The sequence below is a fragment of the Tetrao urogallus genome, assembly GCF_951394365.1.
Source record: "Tetrao urogallus genome assembly, chromosome: 2".
NCBI classification, from domain to species: Eukaryota; Metazoa; Chordata; class Aves; order Galliformes; family Phasianidae; genus Tetrao; species Tetrao urogallus.
The window spans coordinates 22,447,668-22,467,908 of NC_136814.1; the positions used below are offsets into that span (position 1 = coordinate 22,447,668).

The following is a 20,241-nucleotide window of genomic DNA, read 5'->3' on the forward strand; positions in this document are numbered from 1 at the left end:
CCAGGCCTGTTTCTCTACCTTGTCATCCTCTACTCATGCCCATGCCCTGTCTGCTGCTTCCAGGAATTTCACAGCACATTTCTCACCTCCTAATACTTGTCTCGTTCCAAAAATGCCTTGAATTTTCCGAGGAGCAGTCACTAAGCGGTTAAAGACTGATTTGAGAAGAAAAGTGAAGTCGGACTGCTCCTCCATCCCCACCGCCCACACCCTTCCGGTTGCAGGCTGGAGCGAGTGGGAGCTGGCAGGGCTTGGAGAGGGAGCTGCAGAAGAGGACTTCTGCACTGCCTGTGCAGTGCATTGCCACCTAGTGCTGCAGTGAGGAAAAGCAAGATCTTGCTTCAGCTCAAGGCTGTCTTGCCAGGAAGCCACCGAAGTGGTCGCGAAGCTCCTCTGCTGGTGAGGAAGTCGGCAGCGCTTGAGCTCTTACAGCCTGCTCTTAATCCTCATCTCCTCGCCGTTGGCCCACTTACCTCACTGTATCCTGTACCTACTGCTACAGATTTAAGTCTCAACTTCACAACGCGCTTCCTTGCCTGGCAGTGGGTACTAAAATCACGACTACCCTCTTTAATATAGAGGTTTTAAGTCTGCTCCCAAGGCGGCACAGCATACAATTATGCGCCTCACAGGTGACTACAGCCTCCTTACTGCAACTTAGTCACTCGCTGAAACACTGGTGGTAGAAATCTCAAGAATAATTGAATCTGTTCAAGACAGAAAAATAGTCAGCCCTTTGAAAGAAGGCAGAGGTCACAACATCAGACTGCATGTTCACAGGCGTCAGAGAATAAGCTTGGGAAAGGGCGTTATCTACAGCAAAGATTTCAAGTGGTACTTACATCTTCCAACGTGTCAAAGTTGACCACCAGTGAGCCACAAACACAGGCTCTTAGCACAAGCTCACAGACTGTGGTACTGATGTGTCTAAATATGCACTAGCAGCATTCTGAATTTACAGTGAAAACAAGTGAGATGAGACACTTTTTGGGGGGTGTGTGTGTACTTCTTCCTTAATTCTTGTGTTAATTTTTCCTCCATGTATAACTCATTAATTATCGTTGGTCTTCACTCCCCTGAAACTTCTCTCCTTCAGAGGCTGGCATTTTAACTCACCAGCTTGAGTTCTATACAGTTGACACATTATACTGCAGAAAGCAGCAAAATTATCATGGATTGAATTTGCAGTGTATTTTTTCTAAGACAGTGTGTGATGAGAATAAATCATGTTGTCATTCTGACATGATACATTAATGAAGATGCACACCCTCCTGCACTACCCTCTTTCTGGATGTTAAGTGAGAACCCTTTCGCTGTCTTTTTTCTTTATTTTCACTGTGGAAGAAGCTTTCTCATTCTGCACATCATTTTGCCTAGCAATATTGCTGTTGCCTAATGCAATAAAAATCAGTTATGTAACTGCCTTTGCTAGACTTGCACAGAGCATTCACAGGAGGAAGATGGCCACAATATCTTTGCATTTCCTGTGTCTTCTCCTCTACTATGCTATATATTCTAGTTTTGATATTTTTTACATTTTTTTTCATGTGTAAACTATATATCTGTAATTCTAAGATCATGCAAAGACAAAGAAGGGAAAATAAGCTTATTCTGCTTTGTGACTAAAAGGGCTGATATTATAGCATTATTACTGCAAAAGAACAAAGCATCGCCTGCAGTTTGTCAGATAGTATTTTTAATACTCTAATTCTGAACCAAATTCTTAAAATAACCTGTGTTTGCAGATTACCGTGTGCTCTTTTGTTCTGAATAATGTCTTGCTTAGAGAACTATGTCTTATCAATCCACCAAGTACTGGGTGTCATTGTTCACCTCATTCAGAATTCATCTTTTAATTAACGTTATCACAGGCAAAATTCTATTCTGGTCAGCATAATTTGTCATTGAAATCAGCAGCACAGATATAAAAGAATTACTATCTGAATGTATCTGAAGACAATGTAGGAGACAGTGACTACAAATCTACCTCATCCACCACTGAAGAGGAAGGGATGGAACGATAATGATAATGGCTTTAAAAAAAACATTTTTAGTGTAAAAATTACTACTTTGGTTGTCTAGGAAGTACACTATCCTATCAAAATTACTTTTATTGCAAATATCTCAATCTTAGATACATGCTTTATTTGGTAAAAGGGATTGCTGACTTAGGAAAGATTAAAGAGAAAAATGTTTTTGCAAGGTTGTGGTGTTAGATACAGGTATGTGATATCAACCCAACGCAGCAAAATGCTGATCATCTGTCTTAATAAGTAAACTTTGTGCAGACAGACATAAATGCTTCTAAATTGTCTGTTTTCTATTTACATTCATGCCAGCAAGCCAGATATGGATGAAATCATAAGATAAAGGGATGCTAGAGGAATTAAAACTATCTGGCTTGCTGGCACATTCAGTTAAAAGCAGTTGGTTTAACATAGCCGTATTAATTTGAATGTAAATAGAAAACTATTTCACATCTAGACTGCAGGGACAGATGTCTTCTTACAGACTAAAACAAAATGCTATTTATTTCTCCCCACATCAAAGGGGTCTTCTGGCAATTATTAGGAAAGGTAAGTCCTGAAAGGACTTTATTTATTTATTTTATTTTTTTTATTTTATTTTACAGAAATGGGCTTCTTGGCTGAATACTGGTGATACATGATCATCTTTAGGATCTGTTGCAAGGCTCTCTGCATTTCTGTAACCAGAGCACCTCTCTGGAACATGCTTCACCGAAGGCTCTTCAAAATAGCTAGACATCAGCGTGGCTGCTGCTGGTAATTTCTTTTGTGTTTGTGGCAAGAGATGGTCTTCTGTGGAAGATCCTGTTTCATAGGTAGATAGGAACCACTAGTATCCACTGCCATAATTAATACTTACCCAATTACACCTATTTACATTGTTTTTAATAGATACAGCATTTATTAAAAATAATGGAGCTTAATCAAAGGAATTGACTCCCATCAAAGTGACGTTCAAATTCTGTTTTGTGAATTATTTTCCTTTGGTTGATTTGTTTGGCTTGGCTTGGTTTGTTGTATTTATTTTCATTTATTTATTTGTTTACTTATTCATTTATTTTTGTGGTAAAAACAAACAGATGCTTAAACAGGCAGGTCAAAAGGTGAAAAAGAGAGATTATTCCTGCATCTTTCACAACCATCACCTATTGCATTGCATGAAGTATGTTATGTTGGGAGGAGAAGCACAGAGACATACCAGTTAGAGCAGGGAGATGCTTTGAAGATTTAATATTAGCCTGGCTGAAAAATTACATTCTATAGATTTATTTTCCTCAATTTCTGTCTCATAATAGACCTGAGATGAGTTAGGCTTTTTGGCAGAAGATAGAGGTGGTATGTGTCCTCAGCTTTAAGTATTGTTCCTGAATTTGAATAATATCTTCTATTAGGAAGTTAATGACAGAGACAAAAAGTTATGAAATGTTCTATCTAGAGGAAGCTGTTACACTCATACTGAAATAATGTCTTTACAGTCTGCTTTCTGTTTGGGCCTCACACATTTCTAGGCAAAATAAGATGCCTTTCACATTACTAAACCTCAGGATTTTCCTGGCATTTTCTACACAACTTGCAGGAGAAACCATTAAATCACAGCTTACTTTCACCTCCTGCCTCCTTGCAAAGATGTGTCATCTTCTGTATTTCTTAGGCATCAACAGTACATGAATAAGAAGCAGTGTGGGCTTTGCTGATCTTCTGAGGAATAGATAATTATTTTCTGCATTCTAAGAACAATCGTTCAAGAAATGTCAAACAATTTAAAAAGAAACACAGTAGAAAGATGTACTTTGCACATAGTAAAGGTACAATTAGACAAAAGGAAATTAAGCTTATTCCTAGAATGTTAGGAAGTTAAATTAATATTCTAAATCCTTCTATAATTTTCTCATGGCACTGGCTAAAAGCCAGTTCTCAGTTCTTGCCATCAGTTTTTTCAACTACGTATGTTCCCTGCATCTTAAAAGTCACCAGAATTCCCAAACAGAGTTCATAAGTAAATGCGATGATTTATAAACCTCTGAGATTTCAGAAATAAGCTCTTACATGGTCTGAATAATGTGCGAGCATGCACTGCTGCCCCTTGATGCAAAGAGCATTAAATCTATTCAGGAGGAACAAGGCAATGGCATGCAGCCCACCTTCTTTCTTTTATTAATATATAGCTGTGGATGCATTTGTCACTGTTTGGACAGATAAGAAGATAATGTGCCTCTTGGGTAACTCAATATTTAAATTATTAGCTGAGAGGAGTGTGAGGGGAAGGAATAAGAATGAAGTGAGATGTAAAAGTGAAAAATCAACTCTTCACATGCATTATGGGAATGTTTAAAAATTGTTAAGGAGTATCAGCTGCTAACCAGAACTCAATTTTACTGCATAGTTTTGTTGTAAATTAGTCCCATTGGCAATGCCGACACATATGGCCATCTCCAGCTAGTACTTCAGGCAGTTATAACTCTGTCTTTCCCTCTCCCGTGTGTTTATTCACCTCCAGTGCATGGTGAACATTCAGGAGCGTAAACTGTGGGAAGCAGAGATAAGGGTGATGAGATATATGAACAGGTTGCCCAGAGAGGAGACGATGCCCCGTCCCTGGAGACACTCAAGGTCAGGCTGGGGGGACTCTGAGCAACCTTGGTCTGCTGTAGGTGCCCCTGTTCATTGCAGGGGAGTTGGACTAGATGACCTTTCAATGTCCCATCCAACTCCAATGATTCGATTTGTTGGTGCAGGTTCCAGTACAGCAGGCCCTCTCTCTGCCTAGGTTTATGGCAAATGCTGGATGGAAGTAATGCCCAGCTTGCAAACGATGCTAAGGTTCCACACAGAAAGTTGTGATGTGCAAACAGAAGCTTTGCTCCTGCGTTATGTGAGCAGTGCCAGGCACGTCTGCGGGCTGTGCTGGTCCGGCTGTAGTTACAGCCAGCACACAGACAGGCCTGTGGGTACAAGAGTGGTACAACAGGTTTGTAAGAAGCAGAGAGGCTGATGAACTAAAACGAAATAGTCTTGTGCAAGATGTTTGTTTGTTGTTTTTGTGACTTTCTGCTAAGTTGCAAATGCAAAGCTCTAACGCAAAGCTTCTAAACGTGAAGCAGCACTGCTGCTTGGGTGGTGTGCAGCAGCCTCAGAGATGGCACAGAGTGTGGGCTGAAGAACAGGATATATGGCTTCTGCGGGTTTGAACCCAGTCACGCTGCCCTTAAGGCCATGTCCATCTCGTTCACGGCACTTAAGAGACTGGTATTTATCTTCTGGGACAGCTCCGCCCCCCCCCCGCCCAACAGAGCCCAGGCCTTGAGCGCCATCTCCTAGGAGACGAGCAGGCAGGCGGCACGCGGCGGGAAAAAACTACAGCTCCCAGAAGTCCCCGCGGCGCGGCGTGGCGGCGCACGGCGCGGCGACGCTCGGGGCGGAAGCAGGTTCCCTGGCGGAGCGGCAGCCGGGTCCGGTTCCGGGCGTCGCTTCCGTGGCGGCGGCGCGGCGCGGGGCGGGGCGGGGAGAAGATGGCGACGGAGCTCGAGACGGAGGTGCAGGCTATTGACAAGAGCTTGCTGGAGTGCTCGGCTGAAGAGATTGCCGCGGTGAGAAGGGCGAGAAGCGCTCGGGGCGGGGAGGCGGCGCGGCTCTCGGGGCCACGGAGGGGCCGTGCGGGCCGGGGCGTGCTCCGGGCGGGGGGCAGCGGGGGAGAGCGGGGCCTTGGCGAGGCGGTGGCGCTCCTGCCCGGCTGCGGCGCGCTGCCTGAGCGGCGGGAGGAGGCCGGGGTGCCTTACCGCGCTGCTCTCGGCCTTCCAAACGGACGGGCCGCTGACTGGCGGCTCTCTGCCGCGTCCCCGGCAGCCGTGTTTACCCAGAGAACTGCGATGGGGGGCGGGGGGCCGCTTGGAGGGGGTGCGTTGTGGAACTGAAGCTCTGTCACGGTGTTCTACCCCTGCCCTCCCCGTGACTAAGAGATAATTGGGGTGAGAGCTTGTGCCAGCCTTCAGGTTCGCTAGGATGAGAACCTTGTGTAGGAAATATTAATAAAATGTAGGCACTAGATTTTAGGTGCTTGTGCGTTTGAGCAGTTGGATGTGTGTGTCAAACGCGTGTCCGTAGGATAAGTCTTGAAAGACCTGAGTTACTTTAGCTGCTGTCCAAAAGGCAAGGTTATAATTCAGATTATTATCGTGGTAAAATTACTTCACAGGCAAAAGCTATGATTAAGGGGACAAATGTGCATAGTTAGCTATATTCCAGCCGGTTTAGGTCCAGGACGAGCCTCCCTTCCCCTTAGTCCCAGAAATACCATCAAACACTTCATAAAATAGCACAAATTGAGTCCTTGCTGCCTTGCCTGTGTGATCAGCAACTGTTTTTCTGGGTCACACTGGATAAACCCAAGGCAAAGGCCCACTAAGTGGATTGATTTTACAAATTCACTGTAGGAACAACTGCCATCGTAATCTTTATCAACTCTCTTGTTTCTATTCTTCATTACAATCTACAATTCAGAGCTCTAGCGGTGTCAGATTTACTATGTATTAGCAATTAAATGCTCCTGGTGCTGTCTGATTGTGTAAATAAACACTGCACTTGATTTTTAGCTCTGGTTTTCTACCACCTTTCTTAATGGTGTTACTTTGCTGATAGTGCTATAGTAACAAAAGGAAGACCTGCCTGAAGTAACAGTTACTACACTTTGCTATTCAAGCTCTTTTTGAAACATCATAACTATAAACTTTGGAAGAACAACGATTAAAAAAAAAATACTGTTATCTGCAGCATTACCTTAACCTAAAACACAGGTATTTGTTTAGATGTTATTCAGCTATTATACAACTAACAAAGCATAATGAAATTATCCTTTCAAAAGTTAAAAGGTATAAATTGTTTCCCAACTTGTATTATAAGTTTTGTTCTCCAGTATCTCTTGTTCAACTATGGACTTAAGAGGATTCTGGATGGACCACTAGATACTTGTGTACATAAATGTTATTTGGTTAGTGCTTCTTGGGTTAGTTGTTAGGACTGTCAAAAGTTGCTGCCCCTCTCTGGGGAGAGGAAATGAGAGATACACACCACTTCTTAATAACAACTTCTCTCAGAAAAATAGACTGTTCTCTTTACTTATGTGCAACTTCAGGATGGGAGATTGGCAAAGAAAACTTCGATAAATATGAATTGTATTTATTAAAGAATGCATTCCGAAGTTTTGAGTAATTTTACAGCACTTCAGTGCAGGTAGTGATTTAGGATAGTAGCATCACCTAGATATGCATACATATTGCATAATATATTTTGCATTGCCTTCTGGAGCTCTTGGAGTGGCTCTTGTCTCCATATCCTAGTAGTCCATACCATCTTCCTCTGCTACTCTTTTGGCCGGGATCTGATATTCAATAATGTCTGTGCAGTTTTGTTTATAGATCTGGATCCACAGAGAGATTTAGGTGTGACGATATTTAGCATTGCCACATCTAACTTGCAGGCAACTATTCCCAGAGTTTTGGGGATGGGAAAGCCGTTTACTCAGGGAACAAGATATTTTTCTGGCCAGGTATTTGTCTGAGCTTGCTTGAGTGTAACTAATGTGCATCATATAGTTTTCTAGACAGAAATTAGTGATGTAGTACTAAAAGGCTGTAATTAAGCATACTTTGCTGAGAAAAACGCAAGTGTAATTACTAGTATATGCTATGGAAAATCATTGAAAATGATCTTGTTGAATAGGAGTCATGGAAGAGGCTAAGTCAGTTGCAGCATGATTGTGTCATTTCCTAACAGTAGTAGATATTTGGCACAAATGATGAAAGAAGAGGATAATAGTCACGAGATAGGGGGAAAAAATCAAATCCTTGGCAATTAAACCTTTTTCTTTTCTTTTCTTTTCTTTTCTTTTCTTTTCTTTTCTTTTCTTTTCTTTTCTTTTCTTTTCTTTTCTTTTCTTTTCTTTTCTTTTCTTTTCTTTTCTTTTCTTTTCTTTTCTTTTCTTTTCTTTTCTTTTCTTTTCTTTTCTTTTCTTTTCTTTTCTTTTCTTTTCTTTTCTTTTCTTTTCTTTTCTTTTCTTTTCTTTTTTTTTCAGTATTGTCTGTATCTTTGTGGTAATGCTGAAACATAGAATCGCTATGTAAACTTTCAGATGGCTAGATTTTGTTTGCAAGCTTTTCCCATGGACTGACTTGGAAAAAATCCTGGAAAAAAGTCCTGGCTTTGACCATTGCAAGATCAATACAGACAGATTTAATAGATTGGTTGTGATTTTAAGGACTCAAGTTGAAGAAAAGGGAACTGAGAAAAGTATACTAAGAGCTATATTGACATATGAGTTATTTATTTGAAGTTCTGCATCAGAAAAAAGAAAGCAGTGTAGTAAATGAAAACATTGCAATATGTTAAAATCAAGGAAGGACATACAAAACCAGAAAAGAACAACACAACCACCTTAAATAGCCCAGATGCTCTGCTGACCTTCATATTGTGAACTTACCACTGTGTTGTCTCAAACGTGACTTCTTAAGAGTTCTTCTAAGTAATTCAGAGTTAATCAAGCTACAGCATTTGATTGAGCAAGTCATTTATTTTGGTATAATTAATTCTTGCTTTTCATGTGCTGTTTCAGGTTGATTCTGAATTCTTTATCTGAAATCGCCTGGGGAAATCTGATTGTCGTATTTACAATGAGAAATGGCATGCTAAGGCTGTTTAGATCATGCAAGATTTAATAAGGGCACACTTGCAGGAAATACTCTTCCCGTTTATTTATTTCAAAAGCCTCGCAGCCTTCGTTTCCAATTTAGACCTTCATAAAAATGTAATCCACGAGGAGTAATACAAATGATGTCTTTGGGGATTATTTTTTATTCTTTGTGCATGTGTATGTTCAGGGGGAGAAAAAAGCCAAGAAAGGGCTGGGATGCATAGAGGGACAAAACTAGAGAAAATCATGGATTTCTCAGTGGGTTACAGCGCATACAGCAGTGTGGCTTTTAAAATCTGTCAGCACAGATTATTTTTTTTAACTGATTGACTACTAAGAGTCATAGATCATTATGCTTGAAATAGTCATTCAGGTAAGTTATTTTGGTCGTGGGAGAAACCCAAACTCCTTTATTTTCTTAGTTGGCTCGTTGTAATTAAATGAGAGCTGGACAGTTACCCAGTGCTGCGCTTGCCAGTCTCCTTGGGCTTTTTGTCTCTGCCTGCCTCTTTCCATCTCCAGGCTTCTGCTGTGCCTCTGTGTCCCCAGCTGGCAGCGTCCATCTGCACTCCATGTAAATACAGCCAGCATGCTCTAAAAGTCACTGCTAACGTTGGAACTTTTCACCGTTCGTGAAAATGTTTAAAAATTCGGTCTCTTAAATCTTACATTTTTGGAAAGAACACAATATGTCAAAAGGATAAAATATGTGTACCATTAAACAAATGATGCCTTTCGGAATGGCTTTCTCATGTAATCTTCTAGATTTAACACTTGGGGTTTTGTAATGCTGCCTTAGTTTTATAAGTTAGAAACAGGAAAAAGCTTTCTGATGGGTAGAACTGTGGTTTGTATTTTTATTAATGTGTGAATTGCTTACTGTTTCTTTTTATTTTAAAAGAAATGGCTGCAAGCAAATGAGCTTCAGAAGGAAGTGTACCAGCATCTGGCCTACTATGTACCAAAAATTTACTGCAGGGGTCCTAACCCTGCCCCACAGAGAGAAGACATGCTGGCACAACATGTGTTGCTGGGACCAATGGAATGGTATCTTTGTGGCGAAGATCCTGCATTTGGTTTTCCAAAGCTGGAGCAAGCAAACAAACCTTCCCATCTCTGTGGTCGCGTTTTTAAAGTTGGAGAACCTACGTATTCCTGCAGGTAGTTCAAATTAACATTTTGAGCATTTCTGATCTGTGAAGAACAGAACAAGTTTAGGTGATCGGAATTTATTATCCTAGTGAAAACTTACTACCTCCAGTGTATTTTTAAAGTAAACTTGCAGTCGTTTCTCATGAGAAGTGGGACCAGGCAAAAATAACATACTACAGGTTTGCAAATGGAAAAAAATATTAATATCTTGTAGACTGTTTTCTGTACAAAAGAAATACAAGAATACAGAAGTAGTTCAGGTGAACTGTCAGTGTGATTTAAGAGCATTAATCAGAAATAAGTGGGCAGATGCACGTCATGTAATTCAAGTGCATAATGTCAGAAGTGTTTTAAGGCCTCTCAACATGAGGTAGATGAGATTTAATGGGGGGTATGTTAGATCTCTCCGATCAGGGAGAAAACTCCTTTTTTCTTAGATGTTCTTAGGTGCTTTCTTCACACCCTCAAAAAAGAATGAAGAAATCTAGGTAGTGAAGTAGAGACGGGGACTAATATCTATTAGTACTTCTAAAGGAATTTCTGTGGTTTCTTTAGCACTTTTTTGTGAAGTGTGGTCCCAAAGAATTTAAAAAACAAACAAAAAGACCTCTTAGGTAGCCTTCTAATTCAAGTTAAATTGCATTGAAGTCTAGGAAGTAAGATGTTAATGATTAAATGCTCTTACGGGCTGATGAAAACTACGGGAGCTCTGTTAAGTTGGGGTCAGGAGTAAATACAGAATATTTTTATGTTGCTGCTGTCAAGATGGAGTCTTATCTTCTTTCAATTAAGTACTGGACAAATATGTAAAACTGGTGCTGTTTTCTGTTGTATATTAGCAATTATCTTTGATTTACAGCTGATAATGAGCAATAATAAGAGTTAGACTTTTCTGAGTTTGTGAACATAATTTATTTCATTGAATTCTTGTTTTTTAAAGTAACTGTTATAATATTCATTCTCTGGGTGGTTGTTTTTACACTGCAGAATTGAGTCCCTTAATCTCAAGGTGCCTTGAAATTAATTGCCTTCATGTATTTTCAGTGCTTCTTAGGGAGACAGTTTAACACAATGTGTAATTGTATGCTTCATTGTTTTAGCCCCTTGCTTCTATCTAATACAACAGTGCTTGTAGACAGGGCTTTATTATGCTCTTCAATTCTCTGACTGAGGAAGTTGCTTTTTTGGACCTGCTTAGTAAGCTTGTAGGACTAAACTTAGAAGCAGATCTAGTCTGTTGAGTGCTGTCTTTCTTTCCAGTGTACAGAAAAATAGTGTCTTCTCTGATAGCTGAAGATGTAGCGCTTGTACTCTGTACTTGAGAAAATTTATTTGGCTTTGTATTGTGTATCTGTCTGTACTGCATTTGTAATTCATCTTTTCACTTGCTTATATACTTGTCTCATCTCTTGGAAAACTATGGCTATGTTACTGTGTTACTCAACATTTTTGTAACCTCTCCTTTTTGAGAACAGGCACTTTCATTTAATTTCTTCCCCCACCCTGGAACCTATCCCTTTTGTCTTTGAGTAACATAGGCAGTAGTCAAAAGGCTCATACTGGTGATACTTAAAAATTACTTCTTGTAGACAATTCAAGGCTAAAAATTGTTTAATTTTTTTTTTTTTTTTTTTTTTCCTCCTGCTGTTTTCAGAGACTGTGCAGTAGACCCAACTTGTGTGTTGTGCATGGAGTGCTTTCTTGGAAGTATTCATAGAGAGCACCGATACAGGGTAAGTAATACTGGTGGGACATGTGATGGTAGTCATTAGTATTTCTGTATGTGTGAGAAACTTCCTTAGCTTAAGAATGTATGCATAATTTCAAAATGTTGGATACACAAAAGTTTTGAATCAAGTCTGTGCAGTAATCTTACAGGAACTTGAATGTTTTTATTTGAGCGTAAATTCTGAAGTTATCATTCTAAAATGTTGAGCAATTAAATTTTCTGCACAACAGTTAACTTTACAAATAGGAGTGTGTTATTTTTAATGTGTGTTCTTCAGAGAGTTCTACAGCATTAGTCTTCATTTTCACTTGCTTTGAACTTGATGTTTGATTATTTTTATTTTTAGAAGGTATTGAAAAACCTTTGTATCCAAAGTGTAAGCACGTGCTATTTCAGCTGTCTAATTTAGTTGAGACTGTAGGATGTGCCTGTATGTATAGATTATATTTCTCTGCCACATGTAGGTGAATAAAAGATTTTTGTATGGATCGTTTATTTGTTGTTATTTAAAGAGCATCAAATTTATTTATTTGAGCTGGTATTTGCTTTAAAACCAAAGCTTATTAAAACTAAGTGTATTTAACCATTGCAGCATTCATGTACTGCTTACTGTATTCATGAAGGTTTACAACGTGAACAGTCTATGAGGTTTTTCTGAGAACTCCTGTTATTATAACTAGCACATCTGCACCTCGCTCTGTAATTGTGCTGTTTGGAATGATAAAGCTTTGCTTAGATTAAAAACATGAGAATCCCAAATCGGAAAGGTAGCATTACAGTTAATGAATTGAGAAAAACTGCACGTTGCAATTGTGTTGTCATAAACTGCACATTAATTCCGCACAGCCATAGAGAATAGAGATGTTTGAACTTCTCAGCATAGGCAGATTGATGAAGTTTTCATTCATCATAGAAACAAGCTTCATTTACGTGCTTTTTTTAAATGAGGTACTGGAAAAAGCTATTGGATATTGTGATCTTGATTTTGTAGTTTAGCCGTGACTACTTGTGTGAATGCATGTGTATGTTTATATGCACATAATATATTATATATTGTATATATTTATATGCACATAATAATTTATATTCACATAATACTATGTGATATACATAGTATATATATAATATATAATATATACATAATATATTCACATAAACTATGTTGGTTTTGAATAATTATAGATGACAACATCGGGTGGAGGAGGTTTCTGCGACTGTGGTGATACTGAGGCTTGGAAAGAAGGTCCTTACTGTCAGAAGCATGAACTTAACACTTCAGAGACTGCAGAAGAAGAGGTTGAGACACTGCGTTTTGAAATACTGTTAACTGTGTGTGTGTGTATGCCTGTGCATATGGGAAATCATTCAGATGAGCAGCATGAACTTAGAGATGCTTAGAGTGACATTTTCTACTCGAGGACTTTATTTTTTATATTCTTAGGCGCCTGTGCAGCTTAGGTTCTGTTTTCTTTTTCTTTTCCTGTCTTATTCTGAAAGTTGAAGGAAATCTTCAATGTGAAAAAATCTGTATGCAATCACATGCTTGAAAAAGCCAAGTTAAGCTATCTGTACAACATATGTTCTGATTCTTACGAAGTAAAGTAGACAGATTTAGTTTTTTTTAATTAAAATAACTGCCATTGCAGAAATGCCATAATTGGAACGATAAAGCTTTGCTCAGATTAAAAACACGAGAATCCAAAATGCCATAATGGAGTTATTGGATAGAATCTCTAAATGCTAAAAGTTTGGTATGGAGAAGGTAAATAAGGAAGGTCACTATTTCTTATGGCTTAACAACTTGGATACATTGAATGAAGCTAGCAAGAACAATGTGATATGAATTCCAGTTGTTGAACTTAATGCTTTGAAACACTGGTCTTGCTAAAAATTTATATTTGTTCAGGAGGCTATTTTGCGTGTTTGAGGAGGAGGAAATGATTGATAGCTATGTAAAATTACAGACACCATCTTTAGCTTGAGAAATCTTCATGTCTTAAGTTACTGAAGACCAAAGGAGTATTCTGCCCTTATACTCTTTCCTAACTATCTCTTATTACATCTCAGGAATGATGGCAGCTAGTTGGACTTCTCGTCTGGCCACTTAGAGCTGTTTTTATGTAATATAATTTGTGAAATCTCTTTTGAAGAGTGTATATAAGAAGACTTTCTGTACTAATTTTGCTGATCTCTTGGTTTAAGTGAAACAACCCTAACTGAATTGCAGTGACAACAGTTGTAAAATTTGTCCTCACTGTCTCAGTGCTTAGAAATTGCCCTGTGGCCTTGCTACTTGGTCTACATGCAGCTTACATTACAGGACAGCATTGGAATACTGATGTTCTGAAATCCTGGGTGAACTAGTGCTATGTTTAAAGATACTTATGGTAGTTAAAGGTGGCAGTATTGTGAATGGTGAAAAAGCTAAGGTACTGAGCAGACTGTGTGTTTCTTCTTGGTAAATGATGGGATCCAGAGTGCTTATTTGACAGTGTGTGCGGGGGACGACATGTGCTGAGCAGTGTTGTAGCCTGTTTTCTTTTTGCACAGATGTGTGTCTTTTTGAAAGTGCTGGGAATGGCAGTGCAGCTGTGTAAGGTTTGCCTTTGCTTTTGGTGATGGATTACTCTGCATGCCCTAGATACATTTTAAATGAATCAAAACCCAGAAATGGCAGATATTAACATTTCTGTAAAACTTCCAGCAGTAGAACAGTTTGCCCAGAGAGGAGGTGGATGACCTGTCCGTGGAGACATTCAAGATCAGGTTGGACCAGGCTCTGAGAAACCTGATCTAGCTGTAGGTGTCCCTGTTCATTGCAGGGGACTTGGACTGGATGACCTTTAAAGGTCTCTTCCAATCCAAATGATATTATGATTTTGTGGTTGCAAATATTTGAAAAGAATGTTGGATTGTGTGGATGGCTGAAAAAACTTTACAGGTTTGCAGTATAAATGCACTTTTTTTTTTTTTTTTTTTACAGTATGAATACAATTTACAGTATAGGTAGAGTATATAATTCACAGTGCAGGTGAATTCCTAACTATCAAGAGCTTGCTGTAAGTAATGCAGACTTGTTCAGAAAAGATTATTGTGTATGGTTTGATAAACTTTAGTGAAGCACAGAATTTGCTTCTATGTATTCCTAGAATGCAAGTTGTGCTACTCTGATAGTGTTAGCAGAATAGAGTGTTTCAGTGTTCCCTTTCCAGACTTGTAGAAGAAACAGCAGCTGTTTAGAGAATCTAAACTTTGAGAGCTGATGATTGTGTTTTGGTCTGCTTTTATTTATAACATCTTATGTGAAGTAGTAAAAGAAGAAACTCCTCAGAGAAGAGGTTGTTGATGTCTGTTTATAAGCAAATCCCATGAAATGATTTGGAAGGGAATGGTAGCGTTGCTTGTACTAGTTGACAGAGGATTGAACTTACTAGAGCTGTCACGGGAAGGAAACTGTGAGTGTGACTTTATAATGGTTCTCTTTTTCTGCTCCATTTGCCAGCTGAGGCAGCACTCCCTCCTCTTCATTTCATTTTCCTTAGCATGTATCTCTGAGTACACATACAGATTTTGGGGTGAGCGACCCTGCTGGAAGGGATCTGGGGGTTCTGGTTAACAGCAAGTTGAATTGTGAGTCAGCAGTGTGTGTGCCCTGGCAACAAGTGGAGCGCAGCCTTGAGAGTGCAGAATGGACGCGAATGTGTGTTTTCCATGCAAAAGATGAATAGATGTCTGTGAATAAGACTGACATGTGAGCAGATCCTACTGTAGCGTGTAAGAGACTCATCGTAACTCATCCCTGCACGTGCTGTTTGTAGAATCTTGGTACGTAGGACTTCTGCCTCTAAAGGCATAGTACATATGAAAGAAAGCAATAAATGCATATTTATTTGTATTCTGCACTTAATTAAGTGGAACAAAGCCGTTATTTCTAATTATGGTTTCTGAATACATTGTGGAAGAAGCGGATTCTAATTCAACTGGTGTTGAAAGAGGGAACGATTAAAGTGAAAATATAGAAGTGTGAAAATTTAATTGAGTGATCAGAGGCAAGTTAATGTTTGGACATTGAATACTAGATTACTGCTTTGCTGATCTTTTTTTTTTTATTTTTTTTCTGTGAAGAGCAGAGAAAAGAAAACAAGCTGACTATTAACTGTTCCTTTCAAGCGGGAAGTTATTTTAGGGATGACACCATTAAGGATGCTTGCATCATCTTTGGTGCAAAGGCATGCAGATTTTTTAAAATACCTGTTCTGAATACCGCTCAATTTCTCAATTCCTGTTTATTTTTTCAGGATCCTCTTGTGCACTTACCAGAAGATATGGTAGCAAGAGCTTATAATATTTTTGCTATCACCTTTAAATATGCGGTAGACATATTAACATGGGAAAAAGAAAATGAATTGCCTGGCTTAGAAATGACGTAAGTGTAGTGTTTGTCCTTTTCCTTTTAAAGACATGTACATATTTACAATAGAAATATAGATTCTTACTTTAATCCTGTTATCTCTCTCCTAAAATTATGTGAGGGATATTTTGTAGACAGTAGACTAAAATAATTGCCTGTCTTTAATTGGTGTGATATACATCCCATTTCTTTCTATAAGGATGGTGAAATAATTTTTGTGATACGTTTGTTTTCCTCACATTGGAAATAAATATTATTACAGTGAAATCCTTAGAACAAATGGTAAAATAATTCCAAGCCATTGAAACTTTTAAGATGCTATGTGAGAATGTATTGAGCAGGGCTGTTCTGTAAGGAAATGTGTTCTCCTTGTAGGAAACTATCAATTCAGAATCAACGGATGTTCAAATGTGATACTCAGACCTAAGTTTTGTCTTATGATTTTGTTCCTTTTGGACTTATCTTCCTTAGGAGCATGCAACTTTCCAGCAGAATTGAGATGTTCGGTCCTTGTTAAGTAAAACTCTGTAGCAAAGGAAGCCCAGGTTTGAGTTGCCAGCTTGGTGGAAAACTTAATTGTTAAACCGGGAGTTGATCTTTTAAATTTGAATTATGTAACTTTGATAGTTTTTGACTTTGAATTATATAAATTCATTGCTTGCTTTGAAGTGAGAAGAGTGACACTTACTACTGCATGCTCTTTAATGATGAAGTCCACACCTATGAACAAGTTATTTATACTCTTCAGAAAGCTGTCAACTGCACGCAGAAGGAAGCTATTGGTTTTGCAACAACAGTAGATAGAGATGTAAGTAAATTCCTTTCTAGAACTTATACTCACACTAACATTTATTTTATGACTACACATACTTTGGTTTGTTTTCTCAAAGTGTATAGTTAATGTGATTAAGCCACATGTGTCAGGCCCTAACTAACTGACCAAGCCAAATTACGTTTGAATATATTTTTCAGCATAGTTCTAGTAAGTCTCATGAGCACAGATACCAGGGTGTTTCTTAGCCCTTTCTGTCTAGGGCAGGCAGCAGCTTTAGCTCACTGCTTACTACGCACCAGGGAGTTTACGCTGGAAGATCCTCTGTGCTCCCTTCAAACAAGGGGAGGAAGTAACAGCTGTCAACTGAGACAAAAAAATCCTGAATTGGTTGCTTTTGTTCCTGTGCTCGTGGAACTGTTTGTGGTTTTTAAATCTAATTTTCCTTTTTCATAATTGTTAGATGATAATGGCAGGAAGAGGTAAAGCATTTTATGCAGCACTTAAAAAGAACAATGAGTTGAGAAAAATTACGTGCTGAGTATAATTTTAACTAGTATGTTGATCTCAAGAACACTCTCCCAGCTGCATTTGTCTTTTGGCTCATATGATTATAATCATTATTTTTAAGAAAGAGCATCTTTTCTTCTGGGTAACTTTCTAGGGACAGCTGCACCTTGTTACTTGTGACATAAGTCTGTTGCTGTGAAAATGTGTCCGTTTACATTGTTTTGATTCCTTATGCCTCATTTTTGGAGGGAGTGGAACAAGGAGCATCTCTTTCAAGATGGCAGTGGGAGCGCTGCTTTTTAAAAAGCGTTGAAATATCTGAAATATTTAAATTTTAAGAAAAATACTATGATTGAGTATTTGATAAGTAAAAAATAATAGCTGTGCCTTAAAAGTGCTAATTAATATACACAGAAAATTTTGTTTACATGGAATTGCATATATGGCATAGCTTAACTTTTTTTTTTTTTAAAGTACTGTATGCATTTTGGAAACTCAAATATCTGACTATATGTAGCACTTTCAGAAAATGAAAATGATGTGAAAATGAGAAGTTATCTCTTGCACCTGAAACTTTTCCTACGTCTTTTATATTAATGTAAAACACTGCATTTGGACTTCTTGCTTAGAAACTGGTGGTGATGTTACTTTCTCACAAATTTTAAAGGGTCGTAGGTCTGTCCGATATGGAGACTTTCAGTACTGTGATCAGGCAAAATCAGTAATTGTGGTAAGTAGTATCTACCTATTTTCCTCATCTAGCTGAAAGATGGTTTTGTACAGAGTTTTGTGGTACTGTTACTACTATGACTCTGTTATATAATACAAAATATTGGAAACACTACAATGCATGTGGGATAGGTTACAAAATGTAGTTTTATGCCATGTTCTTGCTTTTTTCCTGTAGTCTAGCTTGCACCTAAAATCGTTTTCCAGTAAGTTACTAGGGAACTTTTGCCTCAGAAAACAGTTAGGAACTTAAAATGTTGTTTTGTAGGATAATGTATCAATTCAGATCAGTGAAGTTAAACTACTTTTCCCCTATAATATCAAATTGTTTGTCTTTTTATGGTAGCCCCAACCACTGAAGTTGTAACCGAGGGATTGAGTTCAAGTGCAAAACTACATTGACGTTTTTGCATATATTGGGGAATGTGTGTGTATCCGTAATACGTATCATGGGATCCTTCCATGTAAGAACAAGGGTTTAAGCACTGGGGATCTTCACGATGTGCAACAACTTGCTTATAATGCTCCTACTGCTGAAAAAGTGATACTGCAACTAGACTTATAGACAAACTATTTTGAAGATATTTTGAAAACACTAAAGTCTCTTTAAAGATTGTTAAGCAATTCATTTAACTTGCCACCTGTGCAGTTGAAGAAAAAATGACTTGTGTGTAATGTCTAACTTAAGGTTACTACCACAGATGAGGAGATATTCTTGTTTCTAATTCTGCTTGTTTTTCATTTTTGAAAACAGTCTGTGGATGATAAGTTTCTTTTTTGGTGGGCTGCTGTGTGAGTTGCATGTCTTGTTGTGAGGAATTAATGTGTGCAGTTGTTTTAGACTGTGAGACTGCTTATCAGTAAAATGCAGTAGGCCCATGTGCATGTTGATAAGAGGAAGAAAGTGGAAAATGAACTGGCCTAAATATGTTCTTATTGCATAATATTGTCATACAAATACTAACGGGATAAACAAGGTTGAGATTTTTTACTTCTCCATTTAGTTGTTAGTCATTGGGATATGGATTAATATTACAAGTTATTGAAATTAATCATAGGAATGCTGTGTTTCTGTACAATAATGTGTGCTAGCCCTCATTAAAAAAGCATTAACTCTTTTTTTCTTTTTTTAAGAGAAATACCAGTCGTCAGACAAAGCCATTGAAAGTACAGGTTATGCATTCATCTATTGTTGCCCATCAGAGCTTTGGTCTGAAGCTCCTAACTTGGCTTGGCAGTGTTATTGGATATTCAGGTGGGCAAACTTGAACTATTTTGAAAGCCTAGAGAATATTTGCTTCAGGAATTCAGCTTTCTTCATAATGCCGCCTTCTTATTTCAGATATGCATTGTTTAAGATAAAGCAATTAATATCTTGTCAGGCTCTATCCACATACTGTTTTCTGTTTAGTTGTTGCTGAACAGAAGCTGGGAACCACTGTCAAATGCTGCAAGCCAACTAGCTATTTTTCAGTCCCTAGTTCTTTTCAAATAAATGCAGTAAGCTGAAAATAACCCCTCTACTTAGACAGTACAGAATTAATCTGAAGTCATTTGATGGTGATGAAAGTGGTTGCCTCAGGTTTGTTGCTGTGTAAGTAGAACAACAGAGAAAATGTGGGGGGCTGCTTTAGGATAAGTATGGAAGCCAATGAAGTATTAATCAGATATTTAGAAAGAGGTTTCTTCAAAGAAACAGTATGCACAGTAAAAAAAAAAAGATGCACATCAGCACTTTTTTGGGGGGGACTGTGTTTTTTTTCTGGTGTATTTCTTCTGTTGTCTTGATGAATTACAGTTGTGAGGATGCAGAGCATAAGTGGAAATAAATGGAAAATGCATCAAGCTACCACAAACTCCCAGTGCATATAAATGTAGGCACAGTCCCCAGCACGCTGTGTTTTATGAATCTGTGAGTGTTAACAAGAATTAACAGCGGAGCACTGTCAACTGTAATGTGACGCGTGAATTCTTCTGTGTAGGTTCTCAGATTATGTATTACACTCTCACTTGAAAAATAAAAGGCAAAATTCCAAGCATGGGATCTTTCTATCCCATCTATTTTTGATAGACAAGTAGTTTGTCTAAGCTTATTTTTAAGATACGTAAATCAAATTTTTGAAAAATTATTGTAGAAGTTTGTTCAAGTACTTGCTAGTGTTGATGGCAAACAATATATTTGCTGGTGAATAATTGATATAAATAGGGAGACTAAGAGGTATTTAACTT

The 20,241-nt window shown here is 38.3% G+C and overlaps 1 protein-coding gene across 2 annotated transcripts in view; it reads left to right on the forward strand.

Annotated features, from left to right (window-relative positions):
• Positions 1–5,530: 5,530 nt before the first annotated feature.
• Positions 5,531–20,241, forward strand: part of UBR2 (ubiquitin protein ligase E3 component n-recognin 2) — a gene marked incomplete at both ends in the record, with an annotated part of 51,285 nt that continues 36,574 nt past the window's right edge. The window contains 8 exons of one of the 2 annotated variants that reach the window (XM_079550182.1): positions 5,531–5,614; positions 9,611–9,870; positions 11,516–11,594; positions 12,773–12,886; positions 15,889–16,016; positions 16,671–16,809; positions 17,951–18,013; positions 19,147–19,267. In XM_079550182.1, the coding sequence (XP_079406308.1) occupies positions 5,537–5,614; positions 9,611–9,870; positions 11,516–11,594; positions 12,773–12,886; positions 15,889–16,016; positions 16,671–16,809; positions 17,951–18,013; positions 19,147–19,267 (982 nt within the window). The remainder of the gene's footprint in view (positions 5,615–9,610; positions 9,871–11,515; positions 11,595–12,772; positions 12,887–15,888; positions 16,017–16,670; positions 16,810–17,950; positions 18,014–19,146; positions 19,268–20,241) is intronic. The other variant, XM_079550181.1, reaches the window with a different exon arrangement.